Source organism: Ictalurus furcatus, chromosome 24 (genome assembly GCF_023375685.1).
Source record: "Ictalurus furcatus strain D&B chromosome 24, Billie_1.0, whole genome shotgun sequence".
NCBI lineage: Eukaryota > Metazoa > Chordata > Actinopteri > Siluriformes > Ictaluridae > Ictalurus > Ictalurus furcatus.
This window is the reverse complement of record NC_071278.1, coordinates 9,930,107-9,948,137: the sequence shown is the minus strand read 5'-3', so window position 1 is coordinate 9,948,137 and position 18,031 is coordinate 9,930,107. Positions and strand designations below refer to the sequence as shown.

Sequence of the window (18,031 nt, the reverse complement as noted above, 5' to 3'; positions counted from 1 at the left end):
CCACTGTTAGGGCAATAATTAAGCTACCTAACAGAGCTGCAATGAAAGTGTAATGACTATGTTAAAAAAGTGGTGAATAGTCTGCTACAGTCATAATAATAATTAAATAAATATACATATTATTTCTAAGAAAATTAGTCAAAGAATAGTCTGTGAGAATTGTGATCTCAAAAAGTAAAAAAAAACAAACAAAAAAAACCAACAAAAAACAGAAACATTCCTATTTCATCAAGAGTCATGCAGTCTTAGTGCCAATAAATCTGGGGCTGACGACTTTACTACTATGTATTAAAGTGTTTTCACTAAAAGCTGAGGTCATAAGGTTCAGAACAATATAATAGTTGAGCTTACTGGGCTATTGGACTGAATGTGTGGCCTCTCCAGAGCAATAGTGATGCAGTTAAGGAAGATAAAGACTAAGACCACATGGTCAAACAGCTTGTGTGAGATGATCCTCTGGCAGAACATGCGAAACCTACATAACAGAAACACAAATGAGTTTAAAGACTATAGTGTACGGTTACTAGAAGTGATATAGACTACTTACCTGTTCCGTGGAGAGAATATATAGAGAGACCAGTCCTCATGACTTTTACACCACTTGGGTTTATACACATCCAGCACCCTCTTCAGACGAAAACAGAAACTCTGCGGCATAATAACAGACTGGATTGAGATCTCTAGCTAAGGAAGCTTCTTAAAGCCAGCATGAAACGATGTTATTTCTCCATTTTCCTATTTCTCCCTTTAACACAGGATCAGAAGCAGCTTGTTGTTTTCCATATTTTATAGCTCTTGAAACTCAATTACAACATAGAGCCTCTTGACTGCTGAGGTACCATAACACTGGATCACTCGAGAGCTTGCTTTCCTGCCACCAAAATAAAATAAATAAATAAATAAATAAATAACATCCCGCTTAGCTGAATCCTTCAGTGTTACAATTATACTTGTAGCAAGTCAAACCCTTGGGAAGACATCCTTAAGGATAAATAAACCCAAACAAAACATACAAAAAAAGAAAGAAAACCCACTAATGTCGGCATTGGTTATTCTGTTTAAAAACAGAATTTGCTATCTACAAGTTATTCTATGAAAAATGCAACTTATTTACATTAAAAATATCTTTCAAGGGTAAGCTTCACATGCAGCTCCATTATGTGCTACATACATTAATAGCTTAACTACACAGCTACATTCTTGTAGTGTCACCTCTACTGCTCATATATATATATATATATATATATATATATATATATATATATATATATATATATATATATATAACACACACAAAAACAGGTCTCAAAATGTATATATCGTTTCCAATATACACCATGGGATTAAAAAAAGTAAACTTAATTAAAAAGGTAGTTTCCATCGCACATACATTCGACCATGCATACCTATGCTTTTACTGGTGTGTGTGTGTGTGTGTGTGTGTGTGTGTGTGCCCAAAGTGTGCTTGCAGAATGAGATGATTGATTATGAACTGTTTCTCCAGTGATGATGAGATCATCAGGAAGAAATCAATTAGTATCATTGCATCCACTAGTTCCAGTGGAAACCACATTGGTGGTCTGGAATGTAAAGAAGAAGAACAGAAGTTGCATATGTAACTGTGGTTCTACAACTAAATGGAAGGGTGGGTCACTTAGGTTTGAGTGATGGCCAGAGCAAAAATGTGACATCGGGTGACAGCAGGTCATGGTAAAAAGGTGATAACTATGCAATTTGCACTAGGTCAGGAAATGATTTCACGGGAATACCTCTTTAACCCAGAAGGTAACCTGGCATTCTTCCACTTCCACCAGTTGTAGAACCGTTTGTAGAACCATAACATTTGTAACCTTTCAGTTAAACTACCTCCAAGCTAGTTGATATAAAAAAAAGTAAAAGCATTGCTACTTGTACTAGCTCTGACTATCACAATGTCAACAACCTTGCACGAATGACTCTACATACTGTGTGTGTGTGTGTGTGTGTGTGTCTTTGCAGCTGTGTGTTTACTCACATCATCTAGATCCTCCTCTGTGGTGGAGTCCTCGCGACTCAGCTCTGAGGGCAGCTCTGTGGACAGGTGTAATGCCCTGCCATTGCAGTCATGGTACTCTCCTGATAGGCACGGGCTGGGGAGTGTGGGCAGCTCAGCGAATTCCAGAGAACTGGGGTGGTGCAGAGAGCCACCACTGGCACTTCCTGCATTTCCCAACATGATTCCCTCTGGCTCCTCATCCTCAAAGCTCCCTCTGCCCTCACCTGAGAGCAGAGACTCCCTCTCCCCAGAGGTGTCTTTCCTCTTTAGACTTGGTGCCCGACTCAGGCCGTTCCAGCTTGACCTGCGGCTGCCCCAGTTACTGCTGGAACTACATGGGTGGCAGGGTGATTTGCGTGGGCTGGCCTGAAAAAAAAAAATCAATATATTTTTCACAGTATATTCATATTTTCATAAATGATTCTGCTTATCATGTAAAATGAATAAATGAGAAGACTCAGTAAAGCCACTTACTAATGATCTCTGATCGTAAACAATTGGATCAATGGATATCCCACTGCCACGTCTTGATTCTTCTAAACTGAAGATGGAGTCTGTGCCAAGAGAGCTCTTTGGTGTGGGCATAGGAGTTGCGGCGGTGCGCATGATGATCGGTGGAGGCAAATTACCACGAGAGTCCACATGCCCGTTTGCAGACATCATCAGAGAGTACATCTTTAACTCTGCTAGTGATAATTGCAAGAGAGCAATCCATTTCAGGAAAACAGGAAGACGTATAGTGCCAAACCAGCCCCTGACATATTGTTTAATGGCAAACTACATCCACAGTCCACTGGATAAACTAAATGGGTAGACGTTTCATGCAGGACCCACAGTAGTCAAATTCATTTTCGTTTGATCATCCAAGTCTTTTTAGTGCTTATTAAAAAATAATTTAAACATTAACCTGTGGCACGTAATTCTCCCATTTTCTCCTCTTCTTCAAAATTAACTGATCTCTTTTCCTCATCTGCGTCAGATTTGGTGGCATCTCCCTACAATGTAGAAGACATTTTAAAGACAAAGCTTTTCAGCGGGCCAGTGCCTGGCTCTTTGGTATCGATAAAACCATTGGGTAGCACTTTATTTTAGGAAAACATGCATAAAAGGGGTTAATTAATGTCTTGTAATTTGTTTTAATAAAGCTCAAATTAGACACTTAGTGTAAAAGGTTTATTCACTACGCATTGGTCTTTATTCATAAAGAACTGTATTACTACATAACTGGAGTTTATGTGAAAATGATTAGGAGCATATATTGATAACATTAATAAAAAATTAAACCTTATTAGTCTTAATTGTCCACGATAGACCTTTAGGTTTTCTACATCAAGTAACTGCAGATTATGGCTTTAAGAGCTCTCGGTGTTCTGCTCAGTGTTGGTCAGTTAATTGAGATAACAAGGTCTCTTTTGTGAAAGTGCTGTGATGCTGGTTTTTATACACACATGCTGGTTCACACAACCTGCATCAGCACATCAGAAGAGCCCAACCGTGTAAACAGTGGAAAATCTATATAAAGTTCAGTGTTTTTATTGGGCCATATGTAGATTTGGTGACTAACGTCAAAAGATACATCGATATATACATTGTGTTATGCTAAGCAGGTGCATAATTTCAAGTCCTGAAGCAGTCCATAAAGAATATTGAAATGACCTGTGTGTAGTTTTTTTTAATTATTTTTTAAATATCATCCCCTTTTAAATAAGAACTTGTGCATAAGCCAACAATGTATCAGTTGAAGATCCTAACAGTAAAGTTACATTTTTCACACGATGAATTACAACACGATTTCTAGCAAGCACTGTATTCACACATTTGTTAATATCATTCTGTACATTCAATTCAAAGCTCATTGTGGTCATTATTAAAGTTACTAGGGCATGGCAGATAAATCGCTGATGTTTTGTATTGCCTTCAAATACTATTACTGCTTTCTTGTGTGAATTTCAGGGTGACATATTGTGGTTAAAACAAATAATCATGACACTGGAGTTAATATACACTAGCTCCTCTCTTAGGCAAGGAAACGTTCAAAAGTCAGAACAACAATAGTATCTACGCATTTTGCACTTTTAACTTATTTATTTTACACACATTTCACACACACACACACACACACACACACACACACACACACACACACATTGCTAAATATTAAATATTATCATACCTCTGCTTGAAAGCCCTCCACCAAGATGGCTACTAGAAGGTTAAATAGGACATAATTCCCAAAGCTCATCAGGGCCACAAAGTAAAGTGCAGCCAATGGAGAGGTGGAAGCCATTCCATTATAGAGGACCACATTCCAGTCCTCCTGAGTTAGTATCTGCAATAAAAACACAAGCCTACAATGCACAACTGAGACAAAAAAAAGATCATAACAGATGAAAAGCTGGCGTTGCTACTTACTCCGTTTATATTTACAGTTCATCCGGAAAGTATTCACAGCGCTTCACTTTTCCCACATTTTGTTATGTTACAGCCTTATTCCAAAATGGATTAAATTCATTATTTTCCTCAAAATTCTACAAACAATACCCCATAATGACAATGTGAAAGAAGTTTGTTTGAAATCTTTGCAAATTTCTTAAAAATAAAAAACAACAAAAGCACACGTACATAAGTATTCACAGCCAATGCTCAATACTTTGTTGAAGCACCTTTGGCACCAATTACAGCCTCAAGTCTTTTTGAGTATGATGCTACAAGCTTGGCACACCTATTTTTGGACAGTTTCTAGACGCTTTGGTTGGGGAGTGTCAGTGCACAGCCATTTTCAGATCTCTCCAGAGATGTTCAATCAGGTTCAAGTCTGGGCTCTGGCTGGGCCACTCAAGGGCATTCACAGAGTTGTCCTGTAGCCACTCCTTCGTTATCTTGGCTGTGTGCTTAGGGTTGTTGTCCTGTTGGAAGATGAACCTTCGCCCCAGTCTGAGGTCCAGAGCGCTCTAGAGCAGGTTTTCATCAAGCATGTCTCTGTACATTGCTGCATTCATCTTTCCCTCGATCCTCACTAGTCTCCCAGTTCCTGCCGCTGAAAAACATCCCCACAGCATGATGCTGCCACCACCATGCTTCACTGTAAGGATGTATTTGCCAGGTGATGAGTAGTGCCTGGTTTCCTCCACACATGACGCTTGCCATTCAGGCCAAAGAGTTCAATCTTTGTTTCATCAGACCAGAGAATTTTGTTTCTCATGGTCTGAGAGTCCTTCAGGTGCCTTTTGGCAAACTCCAGGCGGGTTGTCATGTGCCTTTTACTGAGGAGTGGCTTCCGTCTGGCCACTCTACCATTCAGGCATGATTGATAGAGTTCTGCAGAGATGGTTGTTCTTCTGGGAGGTTCTCCTCTCTCCACAGAGACACGCTGGAGCTCTGTCAGAGTGACCATCGGGTTTTTGGTCACCTCCCCGACTAAGGCCCTTCTCCCCCGATCACTCAGTTTGGCCGGGCGGCCAGCTCCAGGAAGAGTCCTGCTGGTTCCAAGCTTCTTCCATTTACGGATGATGGAGGCCACTGTGCTCATTGGGACCTTCAATACTGCAGAAATGTTTCTGTACCCTTCCCCAGATCTGTGCCTCTATACAATCCTGTCTCGGAGGTCTACAGACAATTCCTTGGCTTGGTTTGTGCTCTGACGTGCATTGTTAACTGTGGGACCTTATATAGACAGGTGTGTGCCTTTCCAAATCATGTCCAGTCAACTGAATTTATAATAGGTGGACTCCACTCAAGTTGTAGAAACATCTCAAGGATGATCAGTGGAAACAGGATGCACCTGAGATCAATTTTGAGTGTTATGGCAAAGGCTGTGAATACTTATGTACATGTGCTTTTTTGTTTTTTATTTTTAATAAATTTGCAAAGATTTCAAACAAACTTCTTTCACGTTGTCATTATGGGGTATTGTTTGTAGAATTTTGAGGAAAATAATGAATTTAATCCATTTTGGAATAAGGCTGTAACATAAAAAAATGTGGAAAAAGTGAAGCGCTGTGAATACTTTCCAGATGCACTGTATACCGAACATTTATGTAGTTTTACTGTATGTGCTATATAGTTGTGTGTGTATGTCTGTGTGTATGTGTATCTTCTCTGAAATCCACCACATATATTAATATATTGTCTCACTAAAATAAATTCAAACCTAAAATTCAAACAATTCCTTTGTATTAGTCGGAGTTCCTGGCTGCGTTTTATATGTTCCCTGCATGATACTAGATCAGTAAATGTCTTCAGTAGCAAGCATGCTTCTAAATGTGCACCATACAGCCCGATACACTGCAAGTTCAGCACTATAGCAACATGTCTTTCTGCTGATGCAGCAAACACTACACACACTTGATTTCAGGGCATTTAAAATGATCGTTCTCCCCATACGGTTGTGAAAACAATAATGGTATAAGATAAAACTGTTAAATTGCTGGATGACTTTATTTGGCCCTTGGTAGAAGCACAAAAATCCAGTCCTCCTTTCTCGTGTAATTGTGTATACAGGTCTAAAGCCAGCTTAATAGCTTTAGATTATGTGCAAGCCTGTGTGTCAATGATAACATGGCGCACGTTCACCTCCTCCTTTGATTCATCACTCATTTCAAAGTGTGTTTGAGACAGTAATGTTCGCGCTTTAACCTGAAACACAGTGACGATGGCCCACAGCAAAGAGTCAAAGTTCTTCCTGTCTGGGATGGTGTCTCCATTCTCCAACTTCAGGCTGAATTTGCAACCAAACAGATGCATTCCAAGAATACTGTAAAACATTACAGAGCAAGCTAAAGTTTGTTCAGACAATTCAAAAGATTATTGCTATAATATTTCACCAGAGCTGATTGACCGGTGTGAATTAATACCATTTGTAATGGACTGCCTGGAACTGGCCTAGATGAGATGGACAGGCCTCAATGAGGCATCTTTACTCACTGACTGAATGACTTATCCCAATAGATGGAAGGGCCTAGAAGAGACATCTTTGCTCAATGACTGAATTACTTATCCCAATAGATGGAAGGGCCTAGAAGAGACATCTTTACTCACTGACTGAATGACTTATCCCAAAAGATGGACAGGCCTAGAAGAAGTATCTTTACTCACTGACTGAATGACTTATCCCAATAGATGGACAGGCCTAGAAGAAGTATCTTTACTCACTGACTGAATGACTTATCCCAATAGATGGAAGGGCCTAGAAGAGGCATCTTTACTCACTGACTGATTGACTTATCCCAATAGATGGAAGGGCCTAGAAGAGACATCTTTACTCACTGACTGAATGACTTATCCCTATTGTTCACATGTTCACTCTACACTAGTTGATGTTATACTGTATACATCACCTTGCAACCCATTTAAAGGAGTGGCAAGGAACTCCACAACCATATAAATTTTTCTCCATGCATATATTCCTCCGGCCGATAAATAGTAAGTCACATCAATCAGTGCTTGAACCACACAGTATGCTATGCGCCAACAATCCTTTTTATTTTAGCGTAATCTGTGATGAACTTATTTGTGTGACTTAATGTATAATAGGCCTCTTAAAAATCAATTTACAATTCAAATACTATTCAAATTTGGATAATATTTGTGTATTTAAGGGGTTAGAAAATGCATTTATTTAGCTAGATAACCAATTCCAAAGAACATAACCTCTCATGCTGTAGCCTAAAAATGTAAATTCTAGCTAAATATCAGAAATATGAAAACATTACTGTGAATAAAAAAAATGAAAGAATCTGACACAGATTCTTTGTCAAAACAATACTATGATTTACTTTGCTAAGGAAGCAATGCAATTTTCACCATAGTGATGGTGTTTGTTTTGTGTGTGTGCAGAATAAAATTATAGGCTCATTAATATTGGCATGTATTCAATACTATGTTTTTGTCTATCTGTTGCATCAGATAGACAAATTCATATTTTGGGACATCAAACATTCACATTTTGGGACATTAAATGTAAATGTCCATTTAGAAACTAACTGAGATCTGTTGATACGTGATGACTATAATACGGCCATGATGTCGGATTATGAAGATCCCATCCTTGTCAGAACATTTAGTTGTAAAAACGTCAGAGAATAACTCCAGAGAATATCTGAAATGACAGCTGTTGACATCTGCCCTTCTTTTAGTGGTTAATACAACTCATTTCACTCGATTTATATTTGTGTAAGTGGACAGTCGGGTCCCTTATCACCTAAAGGTGAAAATGAAGAGCATGAGCAGCATGCAGAAGGTGGCCACATTATCCATCGTTTTCATCAGGACCACCAGCTGTCTCCGGAGAGCCGGTAGGAAGCGCACCAGCTTGAGCACACGCAAGAGACGGAAGGTCCTGAGCACGGAAAGACCCCCATCAGCCTGTCCAATAATCTCCCATACACTAGCAAGGCAAGGACACACATACGCTGAGTCAGCAGGATCAGCACATGCATTCCATAAATTACACAAATGCAGGATGATGACACATGGTGGGTTCAATTAAAATATGGACTTATTATAGAATTAGGCTGAGCCTTGAGTGAAGCATGGCACAAAGGTGCAAGGCTGTGTAGTAAAATGCACAATATACTTTACCTTATAACAACAATTATCCCATCAAAGATATTATATGGGTTTTTGATGTAGCCGAAGAGGCCAAAGGCCATCAGCTTGAAGATCATCTCAAGGACAAACATGCTGGTGAAGACAATATTGCTAATCTCCAGGATATCTGTCAGTTCATCAGGCTGTGGGACCAAAAAAAAAAAAAAGACACACAACTTGTTATTAAACTGTAAACCAGTACTAATATGGGTGTTACAACCCTCAGTGAATACAACCACACCTTTCATAATGACTTTGTACTTAAAAATGTGAAAACATTTGTAAAAAAAAAAAAAAACAGAAAAAAACATTGTATTACTGCATTTACAGTATAGTGTATCTATCTAAATGCAATATTTTGTCAAAGAATATTTATATAAATATGTGTCATGTATTTCCTCCTCGTGCCGAGCGCTGAATGCTGTGCCTCTCAGTGCACTTTGCATCTCGCAGCGCTATGGCACATACTTTTGCATTATCAGCTGTTTCTTTACATTGTTTCTTTACATGTGTGTTTTTGTTTTGGTTCATGTCTTGTCTCCTCCCAGGACTTGTCATTGGTTGTCTCCCTAATGTGTCATGATTACTCTCACCTGTTCTCAGTTTGCCCTTTGATTAGTCTGTGTATTTATAGCCCACAGTTGTCTTCGCTCCTTTCGAAGTACACACCAGCTGTTATCAAGCTTTGATTATTGTTTGCTATTCAGGTTTCCTGACATTGCTTCTGGTTTCCTCAACTTGCTCTTGCCTAGCCTTGTTTATGCTATTTGTTGTTCACCTGACCTTTGGCTGCACCTTGACCCTGACGTTGAATCTCGTTCTTGTTTTGATTACCTGGATTAATAAAAACCTGTCTACCTGCACTTGCGTCATCGCCTGCATTCGTGATAATATGAATATAAATACTATATATGAATATTAATATAATGTTATGAGTCCGGATGGTGCTGCTACTGATTAGTCAATACACAAATTACAGTACAGATAATCCAGTCCAGTGAAGTTAGAATACAACAATGGCTGACATGTTCAACCTAAATAACCTAAAGTTATTCCTTCCTTTAAAGAAAGCTGAGCAGATCTGCACGATTAAAATAACCAGAGCATGCTCCTGAAATCTATGCATTACAATCTGTTTCTGGGCTTGATTGCTTGGCCCCCTGCGTTTGCTGATTTAGCAAGGAGCATCACTCTGCGAGAAGTGTGAGTGATCACGACCACCAAGGTTTCTGATTAACTTTTGAATATTTAGAGTGCAGTCAACCTCAGAGATGCCTGGATTCAGTTCACATAGGAATGAGACAAAATCCCTAGGAGTTAGGTGACCACCTTCTACCTTATTACATATAAATCCTATAAATATTCAATCTTTCCTTCTTGATATTACGAAAACGTAATGCATCCACCACCTAATGTAAAAATACTAAACAAACAAATAAATAAATAAACACAAGCCCTTACGTTGGCCCATCTCTTAATTTTACAGAATAGTTACAATTTGAAAACTGACTACTGGAGCAAACGTAATATACATATAGACAACATTAGTAACCTATCCATTAACAAATTAGCTCTAAACACAAAACTTTTTGACAGCAAACATTATCTGACACAGTTATGTGAAATACAAGTTAGAAAGCTGTTCCTCATCTGGTTCAGAGCAGGGGTCAAACATAAGGCCAGCAGGTCAGGACCGGTCCGATAATGGTGCTAAACCAGGCCACTAAATGTATTTGGAACCTGTGTTCTAAATTAAAATCCTCTTGTGGATAGTAATTGAATTGAAAAATCTGAAAAAGTTGTAATCACACTTTCCTCACAATTATCTGGTGCTTACCTTAAAACTATGTATATATTTTTAAAATGGCTGGTTTGACTGCAGTCATTTCCTAAACCATATCTGGATTTGCTGACAAACAATGTATTCAGCTAGAAATCAAGCAGTGGCTTAGCTCTTGTAATGAGCGCTAATAAAAACAATCAACACTGGTATTTCATTTGTATTCATGTTAAGAATAAGCAGCACAAGCAACTTAAAATTGAGAAAGCCCCACGGGTGCGCTCCTCTGCCATGGCACCTTACATTGGCATGAAATGTGACAAAGAAGCCCCCCTCCATGACCTCAGTAGTGATTTGACCACGATTGAGTTTGATTAGATACTGGCTCGTTCAAAAATGTTTTTAAATATATGTATATATATATATATATATATATATATATATATATATATATATATATATATATATATATATTTTTTTTTTTTAACTGTATTTTTCTACCAAATAACTAAAGATTGTGATTACCGAAATTATTTAAATCAAGGAGGCACCGCTAACTACAAACATGGCCACTGAGGACATGACAGAGCTGGCCTGTCGCGATGACCAATTCACCCTTGAGTCACTCATTAACCTGGCTATCCGCCTAGATCGCCTGCTACAGAGCCGCCGCCCAGTACGCAGCGAGGCTGCTGTTGCCGTGCAAAGTCTCCCCGCTGAACCCATGCAGCTGGGGCATGCGCGGCTCAATGCGGAAGAGAGAGAGAGAGACGGCATCGCGAGTTTCCTTGCTTCTACTGCGGTGAGGAGAGGCACCTCATCAGACAATGTCCTCTCAAGCAGTGTCGTGACCTAGTAGATAATAAATGACGTCCTAAGAGACATGCTGGGACATACCGTGATCATGTACATCGATGACATCTTGGTCTATTCCAGTTCCAAGTGGAGCATGTCCATCATGTCCGGAAGGTCCTACAAAGACTACTCAAGCACCAGCTTTACGTCAAAGCCAAAAAATGTGAATTCCATAAGAACACCATCTTGTTTCTGGGGTACATCATCAGCCCTGAGGGGGTTACCATGGACCAAGGTAAAGTGCAAGCAGTGGTAGAATGGCCCACTCCAGTAACCGTGAAGGAGCTACAGAGATTCCTGGGTTTTGCAAACTTCTACAGATGGTTCATCAGAGACTTCAGCTCCATAGCTCACCCGTTGACGTCCCTGCTGAGAGGAAAGCACAAATGCCTGCCCTGGAATCCAGCTGCCCAAGCAGCACTAGAGCAACTCAAGAAGGCCTTCACAACCGCCCCATCATCAAACACCCAGACTCATCCAAGCCGTTCGTGGTGGAGGTCGACGCGGCCGAGACTGGCATAGGAGCCGTCCTCTCACAACGTTTCGGAGAGAGGCCCAAGCTCCATCCTCTGGCCTTCTTTTACCGAAAACTATCACCAGCAGAACAAAACTACGATGTGGGCAATACAGATCTCTTGGCCGTAAAGCTAGCCCTGAAGGATTGGCGACACTGGCTGGAGGGGGCAACACACCCCTTCGTCATATTCACAGATCACAAGAACCTAGAGTACCTACGTACTGCCAAACGGTTATCACCTCGTCAAGCCTGCTGGTCACTATTCTTCGCAAGGTTTCAATTCACCCTGTCGTACAGACCCGAGTCCAAGAACACTAAGGCTGATGCCCTTTCTCGTCTGGACAGCACTGAGGTTCTGAGGAACCACGAGGAGTACATAATTCCCCCCTCCTGCATTATCAGTGCCCTGGAATGGGAGCTGGATGAAACCTTAGCAAACATTCCCCAGTCACAGGTTCCAGTAACATGCCCCTCGGGAAGACGATTTGTGCCCGAGCGGCACCGACAGGAACTCATTGTCTGGGCCCACATGGCAGTTGCCACAGGTCACCCAGCTGCACACTGCACCTACCATCTGTTGCGGGCAAAGCACTGGTGGTCTTATATGGAGAGGGAGGTACACAGAGTAGTGGCTTCATGCTCTTCATGTGCTCAATGTAAAGTTCCACGGACACTACTGGCCGGCAAGCTCAAGCCCCTACTCGTACCGGAACGCCCCTGGTCCCATATCTCCACTGACTTTGTCACAGACCTACCAGAATCCCAGGGTAACACGACCATTCTGGTGACGGTGGACTGATTTTCAAAATCTGTAAGGCTCATTCCACTACGCGCCCTTCCCACTGCCTTCATGACAGCCGAGGTACTCTTTCAGAATGTGTTCAGGTACTTCGGCATCCCGGAGGAAGTAGTCAGTGATCAGGGACCTCAATTCACATCCAGGGTATGATCCAGTTTCATGGAGAAGATGGGGATCATTGTCAACCTCACATCTGGCTACCATCCACAAGCCAATGGCCAAGTGGAACGAGTGAACCAGGAAATAGGCCAATTCCTTAGAACATTCTATGCCTCAAGCCCCGAGGACTGGAGCAGATTCCTCCCCTGGACCGAATACGCACAGATTTCGCTGCGTCATTCAGCCACAGGGCTCACACCGTTCCAATGTGTGCTAGGATACCAGCCTCCACTGTTCCCCTGGAATGTGAACCCCACGGAATCACCAGCAGTTGACCAGTGGTTCCAGAGGAGCAATATCTGTCATATCTCAGCCCAGCCATGACTCCGTTTCCCAGGAGGCACTGCTAACTACAAATATGGCCGCTGAGGACTACACTTCCCACACACGCATGCGCTTGCCTTCCCCGGAGTTCTAATCACACACACCTGCATCCCATGACAAACACATTCACACCACAGCATAAGACAGACTTTGGAAGCGAAGAGACTTTGCGAAGTAATGTTCAGTTGACTTGTTTCTCTGCCATTCTCTAAGCCTTTTTCTCGTGCGTTTACAAAGTTACTTTTGACCAATGTTTCCGTCCCCGACCTCAATTTCTGCCTGGCCTCTTTTTATTTGTTTGCCTGATCGCCTGACCCTCGCCTGTTTATCGACCACGAACGTTGTCTTTCCCCTTTGGATAATTCTGCCTGCATTCTGTCACCCGCGACTGCTTCCGTCTCCATCCACGGTATGTGACAACCTGAATTTTAAATAGTTGAATTCAGAACCAATACACAGTATTCAAATAAGATTCACATTTAAACTTTCAATAATATCACATGTATTTTTTCCCCCCAAGCATTACCAAATTCAGGTTCAGGTTCAGCTGACTCAGATTTCACTCCATTTTAGGCAAATTCCAATCAGCAAGGTCATTCACATGTAACTAAAAATGGTAAACATGCAAAAAGCAAATCATCTCTCCTTATAAGTTTACTTATAGATCTAAAATTGCTGTAAAATAGCTCTGACATGTCTGGGGCTGGGTCCCAAAAGTATTAACTCTTATGATTACATATCTTAACCGTTAGGGGAAAATGTTCCAATAATAAGTATGGTGTATAAATTCATAGACCAAAACGAATAAAAATCCCACCCCCAGATTTACAGACAGAGCTGATCAACAAAAATTATGATTAAACAAGAAAACAGCAAAAGAGCACCTCCTAAGAGCAGCATGTGCTAAATCTTCCAATAGTTCAATAGTTCATTGCAGCATATCAGCTACTATAGGCACAGGGTACCTCTACCTACTTATATAAGGTTGCAATCCTTTGGTGTTCTTTTTTTCATCTCACACACATATTGGACCTCACTTACCCCTCATAAACACAATCTACATAACAGCTGCTAACTACAGCTGGAGCTACAGGTACCCTCCAATGTTAGCGATAGACTTCTATCATCTCTTCACTGCTGTGGTGAGTATATTTTCATACTTTTTACTATCCATTTGGAACTCTTCGGCTCGTTGAAATGAGTTTTCTCGTCATCGTGCTACCCTGGTTTAATATCACTCCCACCCATTAGTGAGTTACATACAATGTGTTCTGATGCTCAGTGTGGATGTTTTGTACATACAGTTGCAATCAGACTTATTCAACCCCCATTTCGAATCAGGTTTATTGTCAAAATGTACAGACTTTCAGCTGTTTGCAATGAACAAATCAAACAAAAGCAATTGAAATAGTTTAACACAACAAATGCTTGAAGTGGTTTCACGGAATTCAACTTAAAATGACTTCTTCAGTCATAATATTATTCAACCCCCTGAATAGAATCCCTCACTACAGCACAAATATGCAAAACAGGTGTTGTCTCAAGCATATTAACTATTCAAGGGCTTCATTAGTTGCACCAGGTGTGCTTGAACTGGAACACATGAAATACCTGAACTGGCTAGGGGCAGAAAATTATGAAATACCTGGACAGGGCAGCAAAGGGAAGCTATCAATGGCTGCAACCAGATTTCTGAGAAGGCAGGGTGTGAAAAACCCTCGAGTGACTGCAAAAGACCTGCAGCAAGACTTGGTAGCAATAGGCACTGAGGTTTCAGTGAGCACAGTAAGGCGTGAACTAAACAAGATCTACAGAACTCCAAGATCTACACCATTTCTGACCCAAAAGCACAAGAAAAGTCGGCTCAAAATCATATAAATAAGCCACAGAAGTTTTGGGATTCTGTTCTGTGGAGCGATGAAACAAAACAGGAACTTTTCAATACGATGGATCAGCGGTATGTCTGGAGGAAGAAGAATGAAGAAAGAACATTCTGTCCACAGTCAAGCATGGTGGTGGCAGCTCGGTGATGCTCTGGAGCTGCTCTGCATCCTCTGGCACTGGAAACCTGTAGTGTGTGGAAGGCAAGATGGATTCACTGAAGTATCAGGAAATCCTAGGAAAACGATTGGGAATCATTGGACCTTCCAACCAGACAATACCTCAAATTCCACCAAGGCTTGGTTGCAGAAGAAGTCCTGGAAGATTCTACAGGGCCATCACAGTCACCTGACTTGAACTCCATAGATAATGGTGAACCCCATAGAAAATCTCTGGTGGGATTTGAAGCGGTTGCAGCACACAAACCCAAGAATATTACTGAACTAGAGGCCATTGCTCATGAGAAATGGGAGAAGATTCCTCAGGAACGCTGCCAGAAGCTACGCATCTCGTTTGTAGCAGGTCATAACAGCAAAAGGATGCTCTACTAAATACTAAAGATACTTGCCATGAAGGGGTTGATTAATTTTGAGTCTGGAGAAGTCATTATGAGTTGCATTTTCAGTTGAATTCGGGGAAACCACTTGAAGTATTCGTTGTGTAGAACTATTTCAATTGCTTTTGTTGGATTTGTTCATTGCAAACAGCTGAAAGTCTGTACATTTTGACAATAAACCTGATTTGCAATGCAAACTGTACATTCCTCTAGTGTAGTTGAGTGACCACACCCATTATTGAGCTTGCAAAGTTAGCTGGACAGTATAGTGATAATTTTTTGGTTTCCCTCCATTCATCCTCGTATGTTGGTCTCGCTGAACGATTCAGGTCAGTCCCATAGTCCCCGCAGTCTGAGTAGCTGGCTATGCATTGATAACACAGTTGAGTGGCTTTTCCTCAATATGCCATTCACTACTTGCTGTTGAGCCTGCAACATTAGCTGGATCTGCTAACACAACAAGTTTAAGGGCCCAATTAATCTTTGAATGGATATACTATATGGGACTGTTTGGACAGAACATACGAACTTGACGCAAAGCACACTGTTTAACAAGCACACACTTTCACTTCATCCAAAGTCTAGACATCCTATTAATGTCTGGCACAGATGTCTTGCAAGATTTATCCAAACTCTCTAGCTGATTATATGATTATCATCTCATGACAATTCTGACTTGTTAATGCTACTGGATGTAAATACTATTGATAAAATATGTCCTATAAAAGACATATTTCTGTACTCTTTCTGGACAAAAAAGGATATTTCTATAAAAAGACAGACTCATCTGTATGACTCATTTTTCTCAAATTAAGCACTGACAAAACAAATCTCCAGAACATTTTCTGATGGCTATATATGGTCACTGTGGAATGTAAACCAGAGCTAGAAATAACACAACTTACGGAAGCCTCTGTAGTCCTAGTGTCTCTGTGGTACTACAGTATGAAGCCACATATAAATTTCCACTAAAATGACGCAAAGGAACCTAAATTTTAACTTTGCGAAATCTTTCCAGTCAAAGTAAGAGCAATTAAAAAACTTCAGAGTGATTCAGATGTACCAGAGCCTCCCCCACTAAAACAATGTCATTCTCTCAACCATTCACTGACTGGTGGGTAACAAATTACAAGGTAAATAAATAAAAGAATATGAGAATAAGTTTTCTAACTTGTGTCTTAAACTAGCAAGAAATACTGTATTACATTATCTAGCAAATATTAATTATGCAGTCATGCTAGCTAGTTAAGATTAAGATTAATAATAGAAGAATGCAAACTTTTTAAGAATTATATAGCAAGGAAACCTATCTAACTCATCTAAACTGTATCATGATTATGTTTAAATGATCAGCACTGAATAAGTAACAATACCTTGACCTTTGCAGCTAGCTATCTGCTGGGACAATGGTTCTGAAAATAATATCTCACAAGCTATGCTACTGCCATGGATTGCACAAAACACTGTTACACAAAACAGTATCAGTGGTCTAGAAGCAGACGTCACTAAATTGAAGACAAGAATGACTTCCTTCAGCAAAATCAGAGCAAACCAGACTGGGCATTTTTAACAACACCAGAACTTGATCTTGATAGAAATGGGACATCTCTAAAATGTGTTTAGAAACACACAAGTGCTTGATTTATACCGGAAGTGGGTAAATAAGCCACACAGGGGTACCTTCAATTTCTCAAGTGCATAGTAACATATATTCATAATTCCGATTTGTACATAGAATCACTGACATTGTTTTAATTTCATTTAAAAAACCCACACAACTCAAAACAAAGACAGGAAAATGACAAGGACAGTTCATAAATCTCTAAACTGAAAACAACAGCATTATTCTTTATTTGCCTGCCAGTGTAATGGCCCTGTGAGCAACAGAGAAGCAAGATTCAACGCTCCTGAGCTCACGACTGAATAACAACTTCCAGAAAAAGAAGTCACCTAAGATGTCTACTTTAAATGATATAAAGGGCAGGCATGGATGCTGACGTGACACAGGGCATTTTTCTTCCAGGTTTAATACTGATTTCTGTCACTGTTTTTCAGTACTTTATCTTCCTTTGTTATGCATATATATTGTAACATTTATTGTTAATGATGTTTGATGATTTATTTGCAGATTATTGTTAATTAACACAGTCATTATTTGATGCTGGATTTCTCTGTTCTGATTCATATGTCTAATCAATTACATGATTATTATTTATACCTAAGAATAATGTAGAATCTGTATATATATATATTTAAATATTCATTTGCAGTATAAAACAAGTTTCTATAAGGCCTATATTATTAGCGATGACAAAAGGTCAAACGTTCAGTTAAACGATTTAGAGGCCTTTAATACAGCAACTATTATGTACCATATGTATGTGCACTCACTGTCCACTTAAATAGGAACACTTGTACACCTGCACATTTATGCAGTTATCCAATCAGCCAATCATGTGGCAGCAGCACAATGCATAAAGTCATGCAATTATAGGCAATTCAGATCTTCAGTTAATGTTCACATCAAATACAGGAAT

General features: G+C 40.1%; 1 protein-coding gene across 1 annotated transcript in view; it reads right to left on the bottom strand.

Annotated features, from left to right (window-relative positions):
* Window positions 1–18,031, bottom strand: part of cacna1ha (calcium channel, voltage-dependent, T type, alpha 1H subunit a) — a 51,804-nt gene that overhangs the window by 11,456 nt on the left and 22,317 nt on the right. The window contains exons 9-17 of the mRNA XM_053612404.1: window positions 8,615–8,766; window positions 8,235–8,420; window positions 6,671–6,788; window positions 4,209–4,364; window positions 2,943–3,030; window positions 2,510–2,718; window positions 2,015–2,401; window positions 548–648; window positions 352–475 (exon numbers count right to left, since the gene is read on the bottom strand). Coding sequence (XP_053468379.1) covers window positions 352–475; window positions 548–648; window positions 2,015–2,401; window positions 2,510–2,718; window positions 2,943–3,030; window positions 4,209–4,364; window positions 6,671–6,788; window positions 8,235–8,420; window positions 8,615–8,766 — 1,521 coding nt within the window. The remainder of the gene's footprint in view (window positions 1–351; window positions 476–547; window positions 649–2,014; window positions 2,402–2,509; window positions 2,719–2,942; window positions 3,031–4,208; window positions 4,365–6,670; window positions 6,789–8,234; window positions 8,421–8,614; window positions 8,767–18,031) is intronic.